The sequence below is a fragment of the Myotis myotis genome, unplaced genomic scaffold, assembly GCF_014108235.1.
Source record: "Myotis myotis isolate mMyoMyo1 unplaced genomic scaffold, mMyoMyo1.p scaffold_m19_p_5, whole genome shotgun sequence".
Taxonomy (NCBI): domain Eukaryota; kingdom Metazoa; phylum Chordata; class Mammalia; order Chiroptera; family Vespertilionidae; genus Myotis; species Myotis myotis.
Window position 1 is genome coordinate 102,595,424 of NW_023416357.1, and position 15,507 is coordinate 102,610,930.

The following is a 15,507-nucleotide window of genomic DNA, read 5'->3' on the forward strand; positions in this document are numbered from 1 at the left end:
GAGGGATATGGAGAGTATTATACTAAGCAAAATAAGCTAGTCAGAGAGAGAAAAAGTATCGCATGATCTCACTCATATGTGGAATCTAATGAACAAAATAAACTGATGAACAACATAAATCTACACATAGCACATAGAACAGACTGCAGAATCGCAGAGGGAAGGCAGGGGAGGGTAGGTGGATGGGAAGTGATCAAAGAAGTTGTATGCATATATGCATAACCCATGGACAGACAATAGGGTGGTGAAGGTCGGGGGCGGGGGGGGGGCGTAGCAGGGGTCAATGTGGGGGAAAAGGGAACATATGTAATACTTTCAACAATAAAGATTTTTTTTAAAGGGGCAAAATCTTGAATACACAAACATTTCACCAAAGAAGTTATAAGAATGGTCAATAAACATATGAAAAGGGCCCAACATCATTGTCAGAGAAAACAAATTAAAATTAGAATCATTCAAAATTTAAAAGTAACCATACCAAATGTTGGTGAGGATGTGAACTGGAGTATCATTTTTTTAAAAAATATATTTTTTTGATTTTTTACAGAGAGGAAGAGAGAGGGATAGAGTTAGAAACATCGATGAGAAACATCAATCAGCTGCCTCCTGCACACCCAACCCCGGGGATGTGCCCGCAACCAAGGTACATGCCCCTGACCAGAATCGAACCCAGGACCCTTGAGTCCGCAGGCTGACGCTCTATCTACTGAACCAAACCAGTTCTGGCTGGAATATCATTTTTTAAAAAAACTTTTTTACTGCTTTTAAAGAGAGAGGAAGAGGAAGAGAGGAACATTGATTGGCTGCCTCCCACATGCCCTCACTGGGGATCCAGCTGGCAACCTAGGTATGTGCCCTGACTAGGAATTGAACTGGCAACCTTTCAGTACATAGGATGATGCTCAGCCAACTGAGCCACACTGGCCAGGGCAACAGGTTTTTTGTTGGTGGTGTTTTAAGTTAAGACATAACTCCTATATGAATCAGTAATCCACTCCTAGGAAGCACTCCAGCAGGAATTAAATACACATCCACACAAAGGGTCATATACAAATGTTCATAGCAGCATTAATAGTAATAACCCCAATAGAAACAACCCAAATGTCCATCAGTTGATGAATGGATACACAAAATGGGGCAAATCCATACACTGGAATACCATCCAGCCATAAAAAGGAGTGAAAATTAACACTTTCTCATGTGGATGAACCGAAAACACTACGCTAAGTGAATAAGGTAAGACGCAGAGGACCACGTACTGTATGGGAATGTTCTAAAGCTAGATGAGTATGATTTCTCAACTCTACACATTTATTAAGAATCATCGAAAAAAAATAATCATTGAGTTGTATACTTACGTATACATAAAATGATGCATTGTATGATGTGTGAATCACATATCAATAAAGATGTTTAAGAAAGTACTGAGTAGCCCTAACCGGTTTGGCTCAGTGGATAGAGCATCAGCCTGTGGACTGGAAGGTCCCAGGTTTGGTTCCGGTCAGGGGCATGTACCTGGATTGCGGGCACATCCCCAGTAGGAGGTGTGCAGGAGGCAGCTGATCAATGTTTCTCTCTCACTGATGTTTCTACCTCTTTATCCCTCTCCCTTCCTCTCTGTAAAAAATCAATAAAATATATATTGTTTTAAAAGAAAAAGAAAGTACTGAGTAAAAGCACCACATCCGTTAATACTTTGTTTTCCCAACCTATTTTTAGCAAACAATTTCAATCTCCACAAAGTTAAAGGAGAAAAGATATTTATCATAGTATCTAGTAACAACCATCTAGGAAAAATAATCTAAAAAATATATGCAAAATCACAACACAGAATCTACAGAAAGGGAGAAACCAAAGGAGACCTAAATAAAAAGGAGAATTACACCATCTACACAAATCAAAAGACTCAGTATTGTGATGTCAATTCTCCCCAAATTGTAACACAATTCATAATTCAAGAGGCTTGGCTGGTGTGGCTCAGTTGGTTTGATGCACCAAAAGGCTGCTGGTTTGACTCCGGTCAGGACATGCCCTGGAGGCGAGCTTGATGCCACCCTGTAGGGGGTGTGCAGGGGCAGCTGATGGATGCTTCTCTCCCCCTCCTTTCCTCTTAACAATCAGTAAAAAATTATATTTTATAAATCTTTATTTGCTTTGAAAAATGGTATATTTTTATTGATTTCAGAGAGGAAGGGAGAGGGAGATGGAGAGAGAAACATCAATGATAAGCGAACCACTGGTTGGCTGCCTCCTGCAGGCCCCACACTGAGGATCCAGCCCACAACCCAGGCAAGTGCCCTGACCGGGAATCAAACCGCGACCTCTTGGTTCATAGGTCGACACTCAACCACTGAGCCACTCCGGCCAGGCCTAAAATAAATCTTTTTAAAAAAAGTCTTTTGGCTTCATTTTAGATACTTGACAAGCTGCTCCCGCAGCAGATGAGGAAATGAAAAGGACTTAGTAGCCAAGTGCTCTCAGAGGAGGAAGTGGAGGGAGGGCCTGCTCCACCAGCTGCCGAGACCCACTGAAAAGCCTCCATGGTGCAGGTGGACGCTGAGGGGGCAAGGAGAGCCCAGAAAGGCCCTCGCTGAAGTGGACACTGAGGAGCAGGGAGCAAGGACAGCCACGAACTAAATGGTAGTGAGCCCCGGGGACCCACTGAGGAGAATGAAACGTGAGCTCTGCCTCACATGCTTAGGAAGTGGACTGGAGAGCAGGTAGCCTGCAGATGTCACGGTGAAAGGTAACATGTTTTCAAGGTATTTTAGAAGATCATAAAAGTCATGTGACAAATAGGACCTGAAACCAGTTTGATAAATTGGACTACATAAAAAAAACCTTTTTGGACTTTTTCCATCCTTACTGTTGGTATTTGGGAAATCAAGTTCATAACATTTAAGGAACAGCTTATGAGAGACCACATTAAACTAACTCTCGCCACTACCATGATAAAGAGCACAAAAAAGCAAATTACAGAGCAGAAAGCATGGGCTCCCCACCCCGACAGTGGCTTGCATCTTAATGTGATTTTTTTTTTGTCTTATAATTCAGACTTGACAACCAAATAGAAAACTGGCCAGAGGCTGAAACCTGCGCTTCAGAGAGGACAGCCCACCGGCCAGTGAGCCTGAGCTGCCACCTCACGGGGATGGAGGAGACACAGACAAGGAAAGCCACTGTCCCCTCCGGGGTAAGAGCAGACAGAGCAGCATGTGGCGTCCAGGTGTCCCAGCAGGGAGTGGCTCCCGACTACTCCGGGAGGGTTCCTGCAGAACTCGCAGATTTAAAGCTCCCAACCCACCCGGCCAGCGTGGCTGAGTTGGTTGAGCTTTGTCCTGTGCACCAGAAGGTGGCTGGTACGATTCCCAGTCAGGGCACATGCCTGGGTTATGGCTCGGTCCTCAGGTGCATGCAGGAGGCAGCCAATTGATGTTTGTTTTTTCTCTCTCCCTTTCTCCCTAAAAAGAAAAGAAAAAAAAAATTTAAAGAATAGCCAACCCCAGCTGCCAAAATCCTGTAAGGCAGCAGTTCTCAACCTGTGGGTCGCGACCCCTTTGGCGGTCGAACGACCCTTTCACAGGGGTCGCCTAAGACCATCCTGCATATCAGATATTTACATGACGATTCATAACAGTAGCGACATTGCAGTTATGAAGTAGCAACAAAAATAATTTTATGGTTGGGTCACAACATAAGGAACTGTACTTAAAGGGCCAGAGGGTTGAGAACCACTGAGTAAGGCTTTCCCAGACGCGCAAGCTCGATCACAGGAATTTCCTGTCCCAACCTTCAAATGTTCAGTGACAGGACCACCAACCCTCCCTGTCCACGTGCACGCACCCTGCTCCAGCCTCATGATCCAGCACGGGGAAGAGGCCCCACTGGCCCAGAACTCCTGCTGAGTCCACACTTTCTGCTGTGTAACTGTGTTTACTCTGTAAATTTCTGGGTGCGGACTTTCTCCCAGGCAGATCTATAATTTCTCAGAAGCTGAGAAATGACCTGGAAAAAGATCCAAGCTCAATAAAAGGGAGGGAGATAAAGCTGTCCCCTCACCGCCACCCCACAGCTGGGAGGCAGGGGAGGGGCTGCCACTGGGGAGGCAGGTGAGGGCTCCAGTCCCTGGGCCCAGTGAGGAGCTTCCAGACCCGACGGGAGGATTGGGGCAGCTCCCACCTGCCCCTCTCCTCTCCCCACTGAGCACCCAGTTGGATATAGAAATGTTCCATTTGAAAGTCCCTTAAACCAGTAAGCCTTGCCCTCCCCAGACCCAGCTGGGCCTGCTCCAGACCCTTGCAAACACAGGCCCACCGCCCAGGCAGAGCAGGCACAGCAGACGTGAGGGAGGGAGGGAGGGTCCCCCATAGAGGAAGGGATGGCTGGAGGGCCAGGCTGTACCTGGTTTGAGCAGGAAGAGCAGAGACTGACAGGCGGGTAAGGGCGTGGTGGGGCTCCCCTAGGCTCCAGCAGCCTTGCCAGCCATCACCTAAGTTCTGACCTCAGGCCAGGCACTGGGCACACATCCCAGCGGTCTATTTACAGAACGGAGTGGCTATGTCCCCACAGGAGCCTGCAGGACAGCATGGGGGCTCCCAGCAGGCAGACGCTGGCCCTAGGCCAGGCCACCCTCCTGCCCCCCATCTCTTCTTGGGAAAGTGGCGCCTGCCTGCGAAAAGCAAACATCAGGCGGCTGGGCTCTGCCAGGCATTTGCCAGCAGAGAGGCTGGGGAGGGGCAGTGGCCAGACACCAGCTGACCCTGAGGTCACAGGAGAAGCCAAGGCTGGGCTGGGCGACCCCACCCAAGTTAGGAAGGGGGTGGTCAGTGTGCCAGGGCAGATGGGCAGGCCCATTGGGAAATGTGGTGGCTCCTGCTTAACCCTCACATGGCCATCAGCTAGGTGGGGAGACCCGGAGAGCTACCCAAGGAGGCCCATCCAGGGCAGGGGAGTCAAGCATAGGAGGCTTCTTTCCTGGATTCCCCAAACCTAACCAAGCACCAGACCCTCACAGGCTGCTCCTAGGCGTACTCCCCCCGTCCCCTCCCCTCCGCCCTGCTGGCCCCACTCCGCAGGGCTGGGCTAGAAGCAGGGGAGGGACAGGACAGGCCCCTGTTGACCCTCAGAGCTGCACCATGGCCCACCTTGGACCCTGAGGGTGGCTTCAGGATGCACGCAGGCCCCCAGTTTCACCGCTGTGCCATCTACTCCCAGGGCACCTGGCCACCCGACAGGAGGGGGTTAATGGAGCCCAGAGCCAGCAGGGATGAGCTGGCCTGTGACAGGCCTGGCCGCGCTGGAGGTGGGGAAATCCAGAAGGCAGGACAGCCAGCCCCAGCAGACCTGCTGTCTGCTGTGCATGCGGGATGGCCCTGAGGAAAGGTGAGGCTCCCCGGACCCCCCAGCCCACTGGGGCTCTGCAGCCCTCCACATGGCTCGGCTCTGGCTAGGCTGAACTTTTGGGAGCCCATGGGGGTAATGGGGCCGCAGGGGTGTGGAGGGTGCAGCTGAGCCTGGCCCCAGAGAGTCACCTTTTCCTCCTCCTAAGGGCCCAGAACAGCAACACAAGGGAGGCAGGGTGGGTGTCTTCTTACCCCAAACCAGGGCCCTTGCCCTGGAGACCCCTGCTGGGCGAGGGCCTTGCTGCCCTCCCAGCCACTTGGAGGCCAAGCCACTGCTGTCTTGTTCCATCGCAGGGCCTAGGCCCATCCAGTTGGGTGAGGGGGATCCTGCTGCACTGCCTGTGCCTCACCGAGACCCCAAGCTCTGCAGGGCAGCCCAGTGGCCAGCAGAGGTTCTGGGACAGCTGCTGGGAAGCTCGGCACCCTTTGTCCTGAAACAAAACCTGACCCCAGGGAGTTGACGGTCTTGAGCCAATGGTCTAGGCCAGTGGTCGGCAAACTGCGGCTCGCCAGCCACATGCGGCTCTTTGGCCCCTTGAGTGTGGCTCTTCCACAAAGTACCACGTGCAGGTGCGCACGTACAGTGCGACTGAAACTTCGTGGCCCATGGGCAGATGTCGGTGTTTTGTGGAAGAGCCACACTCAAGGGGCCAAAGAGCCGCATGTGGCTGGCGAGCCGCAGTTTGCCGACCACTGGTCTAGGGTCCCTGCCTGCCACTTCGGCCAGCACCGTCTCTCTCCTCACCATGGTGCTGGGCCAAGTACCTGGGTGCGGGCTAAACGCATCTGATTCGCTGTTCAGCCTCCAAAGGCAACAAGCGCGTACCCACCCAGAACATTCTCCCGCTCACGCCTTCCTCTAGGCCCACCTGGCAGCTTGGCCCGGCTGACTGTCCCTGTTAGGGACACAGACGGACACATGGCCTAATCACTGGGCGGCCAGCCCTTAGTTTTCTCTGGAAGAGGTATTGCCCGTCAATCCTGTGATTGTTCTGAGCTGGAGAACACCTGGTGAGCACCCTACCCCTGCCTTCTGCTTCCCATTTAAGTGGGGCGACTGCATACCTCAGCTCACACCTCTAGTCCCATCAGCAGCACCGCCTCTCACGGTGGCGTGCTGTGGAATGGGTGCCAAGTTAAATGGTGGCCCACACATGCCGGCTGAGGCTTAGACGGCTCCAGGTCTCTCACTCTGGGGTTCACATCCGAGCCCCTTAGTGCCGCCTCTCCCCAAGTTCCTCTCCCTGCAGGAGGCCTGGCCCTGGCAGTGCTGCTGGTCTCCTGGGCAGCGCTGGGCCCCCGTGGCCTGGAGGGAGTGGAGCCTGGAGTGCCAGGGGACACCGGGGGCCTGCAGTGCCCAGCCATCTGCACCTGCGGCCACGATGACTACACAGATGAGCTCAGCGTCTTCTGCAGCTCCCGGAACCTCACACGGCTGCCCGACGGGATCCCCGACAGCGCCAGGGCCCTGTGGCTGGATGGCAATAACTTCTCCTCCATCCCCGAGGCAGCCTTCCGCAACTTCTCCAGCCTGGGCTTCCTCAATCTGCAGGGCAGTGGGCTGGCCAGCCTGGAGCCCAAAGTGCTGTTGGGCCTGCAGAACCTGTACCACCTGCACCTGGAGCGGAACCAGTTGCGCGGCCTTGGGGCTCACACCTTCCTGCACACGCCGGGTCTCGCCTCACTTGGCCTCAACAACAATCTCCTCAGAAGGGTGGATGAGGGCCTCTTCCGTGGCCTGGCCAACCTCTGGGACCTCAACCTTGGCTGGAACAGCCTGGCCGTGCTCCCCGACACCGTGTTCCAGGGCCTGGTCAATCTGCGTGAGCTGGTCCTTGCAGGCAACAAGCTGACCTACCTGCAGCCCCCCCTCTTCCACGGCCTCAGCGAGCTCCGCGAGCTGGACCTGAGCAGGAACGCTCTGCGGGCCATCAAGGCCAACATCTTTGTCAAGCTGCCCAAGCTCCAGAAGCTCTACCTAGACCACAACCACATTGGCGCCATGGCCCCGGGGGCGTTCCTGGGCCTGAAAGCTCTGCGCTGGCTGGACCTGTCACACAACCGTGTGGGCGGCCTCCTGGAAGACACCTTCCCAGGCCTGCTGGGCCTGCACGTCCTGCGCCTCTCACACAACGCCATCCCCAGCCTGCGGCCCCGCACCTTCAAGGACCTGCACTTCCTGGAGGAGCTGCAGCTGGGCCACAACCGCCTCAGGCAGCTGCCGGACAAGGCCTTTGAGGGTCTGGGCCAGCTGGAGGTGCTCACACTCAATGACAACCAGATCCAGGAGGTGAAGGCGGGGGCCTTCCTCGGCCTCTCGAACGTGGCCGTCATGAACCTCTCCGGCAACTGTCTACGGAACCTTCCAGTGCGAGTGTTCCAGGGCCTGGGCAAGCTGCACAGCCTGCACCTGGAGGGCAGCTGCCTGGGCCGCATCCGCCAGCACACCTTCGCTGGCCTCTCCGGGCTGCGTCGGCTCTTTCTCAAGGACAACGGCATCACGGCCATTGAGGAACAGAGCCTGTGGGGGCTCCCTGAGCTCCTGGAGCTGGACCTCACCTCAAACCAGCTAACGCAGCTGCCCAGTCAGCTCTTCCAGGGTCTTGGCAAGCTGGAGTACTTGCTCCTGTCCCGCAACCGGCTGTCGGCACTGTCAGCAGAAGTCCTGGGGCCCCTGCACTGCACCTTCTGGCTGGACATCTCGCACAACCACCTGGAGGCCCTGCCCGCGAGCATCCTTTCGCCGCTGCGGCTGCGCTACCTCAGCCTCGGGAACAACTCGTTGCAGACCTTTGTGCCACAGCCTTCGGGCCTGGAGCGCCTGTGGCTGGAGGGCAATCCCTGGCACTGTGGCTGCCCCCTCCAGGCCCTGAGGGCCTTCGCCCTGCAGCATCCCACTGTCGTGCCCCGCTTTGTCCAGGCCGTTTCCGAAGGGGAAGACGGCCAGCGACCTGTGTATACCTACAACAACATCACCTGCGCCAGTCCCCCCAGCATCTCGGGGCTCGACCTGCGTGATGTCGGTGAGGACCACTTTAGTCATTGCTGATCCAACGCTTATCCAGGCCAGATACTGCCCTGGAGTCAGGACAAGCCCTTGCCATCCCCGGAGCCTGGTGGGCGCCCTACCCCGCAACTCCCGGAGGCCAGGCCCACACTGCTTACTTGTTGGGGGTTCTTCTCAGGGAACACACGGTCCTGGGGTTTGCTGGCCTGGCACCTGAGGGCAGATCAGGAGGATCGGGGGCACAGCTGTCACCCATTAAAAGCAATGGAATAAACATGCCTGTGCCCACAGGGATGAAACTTGGCGGAGAGAGGAAAGCATCCGTTGGGGCACCTGTGGAACGCTCCTGCTGCCAGCTCAGCCCACCCCGGGGGTGCCTCGGTCCCTCTGCCCTTCCACTCCCCTCCGAGCTTGGACTCTTCATGCTCTCCCACCCTGGTCCCCGGACGCCCACCTCCACCTGAGGAGAGGAGGGCATTACTCGGGTCCTTGTTAGGTCGCGTTCTCTCGGAGGCGGCCCAGCCCGGGAGCCGAAGCACAGCAGAGGCAGCCTCAGCCCCAGGAGGCCCAGCAGCTGGTGTCAAACGGGGCCAGAGCAGGTGCCAATCCTCTCTCCCAGCCAAACCCCTTAATGGCGCTTCCTTCCCCCTCCCCCCACCTCTTCCTCTTGGCACAGCCCCCTTCCCCAGTACCCCAACATCCATGGAAATGGTACCGAAGGTTGCCCTGCTGGACACCCCCACCTCAGAGCTGCTACACCTCCTCTGACAGCCCTTCTTCCCTCGGAAAGAGCGGCACCCCCGCCCTTCTTCTGCTTTGCAGAATGGACTGCCCTCCTGCCTTCCTGGGACTGACTGCATTTCACACTCCTCTGCCCTTAGCTCTGCCCTAGGTCCCTGCAGTGTGGAGGCCGGCTGCGGGCCCCCATGCACACGTTTCTCTGACATATCAAATTCCCCTGCAAACACACCCTCACCCTAATCCTCAGGGGCCTGTTGATAACCAGCCTGCTGGTCCAGCCCGGGTCTTAGGGTGAACGCTGCCTGCTATGGCACACAACCAGTCATACACCGAGGTTGGACAAAGGCGGAATGACCTAGAATATCAGACTTATAACCATGGTGGCAGGACACATTTAATTGTGGGCTCTGAAGTTACTACCTTACAGGGTGCTCCCGTCCTCAATCACAATCACTCACAGCCCCACCAGCAGCCAGGCACTTGAGGACGACAAAGTCCCCAGCCAACCTACAGACCCACAAGCTTTGTGGACAATGTGGAGGTATCAGGAGTGGCCTGCCCGTCTGGGGCATGTGAGCGCCACGGCATGAAGAGCGAACGCGCAGGCACCGAGCTCAGGCCATGGCACTAAACCCCTCGCTCTCCCCAGGGCCTGCAACAGGCCAAGCCAGCAGACCACTCGCTGGCAGTGGCTCTGGTGCCCAGCTGCTGCTGAAGCACCAAACGCCTCACAAGGGCCCGGGCAGGGGGAGGTCCACACCGTGACAGCCCTACAGGCCAGCCCTGCAGGTTCCAGGAACCGCACCAGGACCTCTGCTGAGTGTGAGCCGCAGCCCCACAGTGGCGCCAGGAGAGGCCTTGGTCAGGAGAGCTGGGCAGGTGCCTCCAAAACCTTCTGGGCTATGGCGGAGAGTGCTTGAAAGGCGGGGCTGTGGGGGAACTCTTGGATAAAGTCTCGGCCCTCCTCCAGGCTCCTCGTGAGCTTGGGGTCCAGGGGCACAGAGCCTGCGAAGACAGAAGGAAGGGGAAAGGTGTTGAGCATGAGGCTGGGAGGCCCTGTCCACACACCTCCCTCGCACAGGCGCTGCTGTCAGGCTGCGTTAGCCCAGAGCGGACACCCATCAGCCTCACTCTGGCTGAGGTGCCTAGAAGGGCTTGAGCTCAATTTCTACCTTGACAGCCACCAGCCAACCCAGCAGGTCCAGCTCTGCTGCCTTGGACATTGCCCACTTGCAGAAAGTGCAAGGCAAGCACTGGGGACACGTGGCCACGCACACGTGTGTCCCCCACCCCCCGCCCATAAAGGCGCTCCCGGAGCAGAAGCCACCTTCTGCTCTCCAGGGGGTTTCAGCAGGTACCAGCCTGGGCTGCCACTCAAGGCCTGGCGGGGGGGGGGGGGGGGGGCACGCCTTTCCCTCAGGCCGTTTCTTTCCAGCTGGTCAGCAGTGATCAGCATTAGACATGAACTGGTACCTGCAACTCAAGAAGGACAGGGGGACACGGCTACTGTCCTCCTCCCCCACCACGGGCAGTGGGCACAGGCAGGTGGGACCACCCGGAGCAGAGGCCAAGGGGAGCCCTGACCCGCTCACCTAGGAAGGGGACTCCGGCGTGTCTGGCCAGCTCCTCACCGCCTCCCCTGGAGAAGACGTTGGTGCACTCCTAGGACAGAGGCGCAGGGTCCACCTGAGGACTCTCTGCACTCAGGGAGTGGGGTCCAGGCCAGGGAGCAGGATGGGGGCACAGCATCTTCTCCCCCCGCCACCCCCCAAACCCCACAACCCACGTGGGCAATCGGCCCACAACTCCCCACGACTTACGGTGCAGTGTGGGCAGACAAAGCCGCTCATGTTCTCCACGATGCCGATCACTCGCAGCCCTGTCTTCCTACAGAAGGTCAGCTCCCGCCTCACATCCCCCACAGACACCGCCTAGGGACCAGGGACGAGCCAGAACAGGCCCATGGGAATCCTGAACACTCGACCAGGAAGAGCATACAGAGCAGGGAGGAGGGGGCACACTGGGAAAGGGGACCGTGCTCTGCAGTACCTGGGGCGTAGTGACCACGATGGCCCCCAGGGGGCTGTAGGGTCGGAGGGCTTCCACGGCAGCCATGTGCTCATCAGAGGTTCCTGGGGGCGTGTCCACAACCAGGTAGTCCAGCTGTCCCCAGGCCACGTCAGACACAAACTGCTTTATGAGAGCTGCGAAGGCCCAGGGAAGTCAGGTGGCTGGGATCTCAAAAGGGGTCTCCCACACCCACTGCCTCCACCCGGCCTCCACGCTGCTCCTCAGAACGTGGGGGGATGCACAGTGCAGCGGGGAGGCACCTCTGTCCCTGTCCCCCACCAGCACCGCCTTCTTCCCAGCTGCTGGGCCACCCTACTCTGCTAGACTTCTGCTGAGGCCTCGGTAGACCCTCCTGGGGCACCTGTGCCCAGCCTTGGGGACACCTCAGCTTTCACAGCCCGAGAGATGACCTGAGTGGAGCAGCCCCCACCCTCCCCCCAATATACCTGCAGCCTCACTAGGGGGCTTTGCCACCTGCTGGTGCTGAGGCACCGGAGCCCCATCTTGGTGCCCCTTCTCCCACACCCAACACACACAGGGTGGGCTCAGGTCTGAGCATACCCGCCCTTCCTGCCAAGGGAAAGGGGACTTCACAGCCGACAGCCACATAGCTGTCTCGCTCTCATGGCCCACACCTGCCATCTGGACACCACCACCACGTCCAGGCATGACTGGTCATGTGAGCAGCAGGAGGCCCGTGGGGTGGGGAAGGCCAGCAGCTCCAGGCTCTTGTTCCGCCTTTTTTTTTTTTTAAGCAGATTTAAAAATATATATTTTTATTGATTTCAGAGAGGAAGGGAGAGAGAGAGAGACAGAAATGTCAATGATGAGAATCATCAATCAGCTGCCTCCTGCACGCCCCCTGCTGGGGATCGAGCCCACAACCTAGGCATGTGCGCTGGATGGGAATCGAACCTGGGACCCTTCAGTCCGTAGACTGATGCTCTATCCACTGAGCAAAACCAGCTAGGGCTCTTGTTCGGCTTTTTAACTGAGCGCCAAGGGAGGCTGGAAGGCTGACAGTGCAGTCCCCTGCCTGGTCATTACCGTTCTTCTTGGGGCCTCTCCACACCACAGCTTCATCCGGCTTCTCCAGCAGGAAACCCACAGACATGAGGGAGACCTTCTGCTCTTGGTCCACGAAGACGGGCACCCAGCCACTGTCACACTGGTGCACGGCCCTGCCCTGTGCCCGGAGCATGCAGGGGATGCTGGGGCCACACAGGTCCACATCGAGGATCCCCACCTGCAAGGAGCCAGGATGTCTGCATAGCATGTAGGGGTCTCCCAAGGCAGGAAGAAAGCATGGCTTCCCTGTGTGTCTACCCAGAAGGGAAAGGGCAGGGGCGGCTCAGGAGGGGACAGAGGCTGTGGCTGCGGGCAGCAGGCGCTCACCTTCTTGCCTGCGTGACGCAGGGCCAGGGCCAGCTCGGTGGAGATGGTGCTTTTCCCGACTCCCCCCTTTCCCGAGAGGATGAGGACGATGTGCCGGACGCCAGACAGGTTTCCAGGCTCTGCTCAGAAGGATGCCAGTTAGTGAGGAGGCCCTTCACGCAGATGCTCTTCACTGTCACTCACGGGTCACCAGGCTCCTCCTGTGTCCTGAGACCCGACCCCTTGGTTCCTCCAATGCTGCTGCTCCCACTCTTGCCTAAAATGACCCACACTGCTCCTCTTTCTAGTGTGCACACGTGTAAGTGCACACACACAGGCAATAAACCAAAGCATGCTGGCTCCCGGCTGATTCCAATGGAGACCAATGCAAACTGGGTTGTTACAGCCATGACACCTCTGTGCTTGGGCAGCTCCCACCCGCTCCTAGGGCCCAGGTCTGATCTTCAGGCACCCAGCCCGCTCCTCTGGAGTCAGAGAAGCACTCAAGGCAGCCTTGGCCTCCAGTTCTCAGGAGGGCCCCTTATAGCTCTGGGGACCCAGGGCAGCGGCAATCATGGGTGTGTGTGTGTGTGTGTGTGTGTGTGAATGTCAATGTCCCCTGGCTGCCAGCCCAGCCTCAAGAAACCCTAGTACACAAGGGCAGGGGCATCCTGTGACTCCCACACAGGTCCTGAGACCAGAGTTGTTTCTGTGGACCCCTGTGGGCCGCCACTCTGACCCAGCTCCTCTTCCTAAAATGAGCCCCAAATGTCACCAAATAAATATTCACCAACTAACCCCTGTGCCCTGCACACACAGCCCTCAGCCCCCCAGCAGTGACCCCCTGTTCTCGCTACAGGACCCTCAGGACCTCGCCCTGCTTCCCGCAGCGGCTCTCTCCACCCGCCCCACATGCAGACGGGGCTCAACAATCAACACAGAAGTGCGTACGATCCTTCCTCCTGACCCACCTCTCAAGGGCATGCTCAAAAGCCTGCACTTCCAAAGCCTCCCTAGCAGGCACTCAGAGGGAGCCTACCCTGGCTGTCGGGCAGGTCCTTGTCGCCAATGCATTCAAGTGCCTTTCCCAGATCCGCTCCCAGCACCTAGGGCTGGGACATCCCGGACGTGGATCACTGCCTGCAAACACGAAGCCCCAGCCCCTGGCTTCAGGTCACCCCTGCAGCAATTTAAAAGGTTAATTACTTAGCCCCGGCCGGTTTGGTTCAGTAGTTAGAACAGTAGTTAGAATGTTGGTCCTCGGACCTAAGGGTCAAGGGCTTGTACCTCGGTTGCTGGCTCAATCCCCAGCCAGGGGTCAGGGCACGGGCGGGAGGCAGCCAATCAATGTGTCTCTCACATTGATGTTTCTCTCCCCCGCACCCCCTCCCCCCTCCCCCCACACACCTCCCTACCATTCTCTAAAAAATGAAAGGAAAAATATCCTTGGATGAGGAATTTTTTAAAAGGTTAATTAATGAAATTGTTTTAACATCAAAAGGTATTTGGGAGTCAACTTCACTGTTGCTGGGGTGGAGGGAAAGGCTCAGGTCTGGATCCTGGTTTAGCCAAGCTCCTAATCACTAGACTACTTTCCTCACTGGGGGGAGTGGGGAATTTTATCTGAGACCAGTCAGGGCACTCATCAGATAACTGGATGGAGCTGAACTTCTCAGACAGCGATCCTTAGCGGTTAACCACAGAACCTTCACCCCTAAGCAAGCTGAAGAGTTTATAAACAGACCATCAACCCAGTGCATTCACCTGGATGTGCGTGCCGACTAGGTGTGAGAGGCTGTGCTGGAAGAGGCAAGAAAAGCTGTATCTCCCCTCAGAAGAACGTGAGGAGCACCTTTACCGGTAAGTCAGGGTCAGCTTCATTCTTAAGCCCAACCAATGACGACGATTATGCGATAGACTGGACAAGCTTGTCACTCTTCCTACATAAGGCATCTTTCTAGAAAGATACAAATTACAGGCCAGGCCTCCGGGCATACCCAGGTTCAACCTTTTGGATTTTTACCTGCATTTCCCCCTGGCTATAAAAGCAGCTAACCCTTTTAAAAATTGATCAATCTAGATCTTACCTTGTAGCAAAGCTGCCCTTATTCTAAAAAGTCGCTGCAGATTTTTCCCTCTAGTGTTGTTTACAATCCGGTGGATGAATTGAGCTTTAAGAGCTTGGTGTCCAAGGTACCAGACCGGAAGTCTTTTAAAAGATAATGTGGCAACCCCCTAGTTATGAAAACCGACGTTGGTTAATCTGTGCAAATCTATGATACGGGCTTGTATCCGTCCAACAGAACTTTCATTTTTTCAAATATTAAGGTGTGGAAAGCTCAAATAAAACTTCCACAAATAACTAAAAGTATGTGATGTTCTGGTGTCTTTTTAGAACCCCACATTCAAACGACTTCTTCCTGTTTTCTTGGGGTATCACCAAGTCAAAAAACGATGGCATAACCGGCAGTATTGTATTTTTAACGGCAGACAGCGCACGTGCTCGAGTTCCCCTGACTTCACGCTCCCGAGCAGCGCGGCACTTACATGAACACTTGCAACTTGAGGACGTTACACTCATAAGTACACGTGCGTCTCCGTGGCCCTTACATTGCAAATAAGACGGTTCGCTAAACACCCAGGGTCGCGACCAACAGCTGCGGGCCGGTCTCTTCCCGCTCCCCTCGGCGCCCGCAGACTCACCGGCCACCGCCTCCATCCCTCGCGCAGGTTGCACGCCTCGCGGCCGCTTCCTCCGCTCCGTCCGCCTGCAGCCCGAGTGAAGAGCCTTCGGCCAATGGGCAGCTCGAGCCCGCCCCCTGGCTCTTCTTGATAGGCTCACTCACGCTCCTCTTAGCCAATTAGGTTGCAGAAAAGGTTACGCAAGTTCCGGCGCGGACGACGTACCGGAGA

At 56.2% G+C, this 15,507-nt stretch overlaps 2 protein-coding genes across 7 annotated transcripts; one reads left to right on the forward strand and one right to left on the reverse strand.

The window, feature by feature from the left end:
- Window positions 1–2,365: 2,365 nt before the first annotated feature.
- IGFALS (insulin like growth factor binding protein acid labile subunit) lies at window positions 2,366–9,870 on the forward strand. Of its 2 annotated transcripts, XM_036309435.1 has the most exons (3): window positions 2,366–3,193; window positions 5,215–5,382; window positions 6,653–9,870. In XM_036309435.1, exons 2-3 carry the CDS (start codon window positions 5,367–5,369, stop codon window positions 8,449–8,451), a joined length of 1,815 nt encoding a protein of 604 aa, XP_036165328.1. In that variant the 5' UTR covers window positions 2,366–3,193; window positions 5,215–5,366; the 3' UTR covers window positions 8,452–9,870. The 2 variants fall into 2 exon arrangements, with proteins under 2 accessions (XP_036165328.1, XP_036165327.1); XM_036309434.1 differs by lacking the exon at window positions 2,366–3,193 and having other exon boundaries at window positions 5,171–5,382.
- On the reverse strand, window positions 9,527–15,460 carry NUBP2 (nucleotide binding protein 2). Of its 5 annotated transcripts, XM_036309446.1 has the most exons (8): window positions 15,298–15,460; window positions 14,359–14,394; window positions 12,616–12,734; window positions 12,268–12,466; window positions 11,200–11,354; window positions 10,971–11,081; window positions 10,743–10,812; window positions 9,527–10,155 (listed from the first exon to the last, which is right to left on the reverse strand). In XM_036309446.1, the coding sequence occupies exons 1-8, from the start codon at window positions 15,311–15,313 to the stop codon at window positions 10,013–10,015; spliced, it is 849 nt and encodes a 282-aa protein (XP_036165339.1). In that variant the 5' UTR covers window positions 15,314–15,460; the 3' UTR covers window positions 9,527–10,012. The 5 variants fall into 5 exon arrangements, with proteins under 5 accessions (XP_036165339.1, XP_036165340.1, XP_036165343.1 ...); XM_036309447.1 differs by lacking the exon at window positions 14,359–14,394; XM_036309450.1 differs by lacking the exons at window positions 14,359–14,394; window positions 15,298–15,460 and adding an exon at window positions 15,142–15,291.
- Between the last annotated feature and the right edge of the window lie 47 nt (window positions 15,461–15,507).

Coding starts and splice junctions, on each gene's coding strand:
- NUBP2 (XM_036309446.1), bottom strand. Junction 11,355..12,267: donor GAGAGGCCCCAAGAAGAACG/GTAATGACCAGG, acceptor GGGCCTTCGCAG/CTCTCATAAAGCAGTTTGTG. Junction 11,082..11,199: donor TCGTGGTCACTACGCCCCAG/GTACTGCAGAGC, acceptor CCTGGTCCCTAG/GCGGTGTCTGTGGGGGATGT.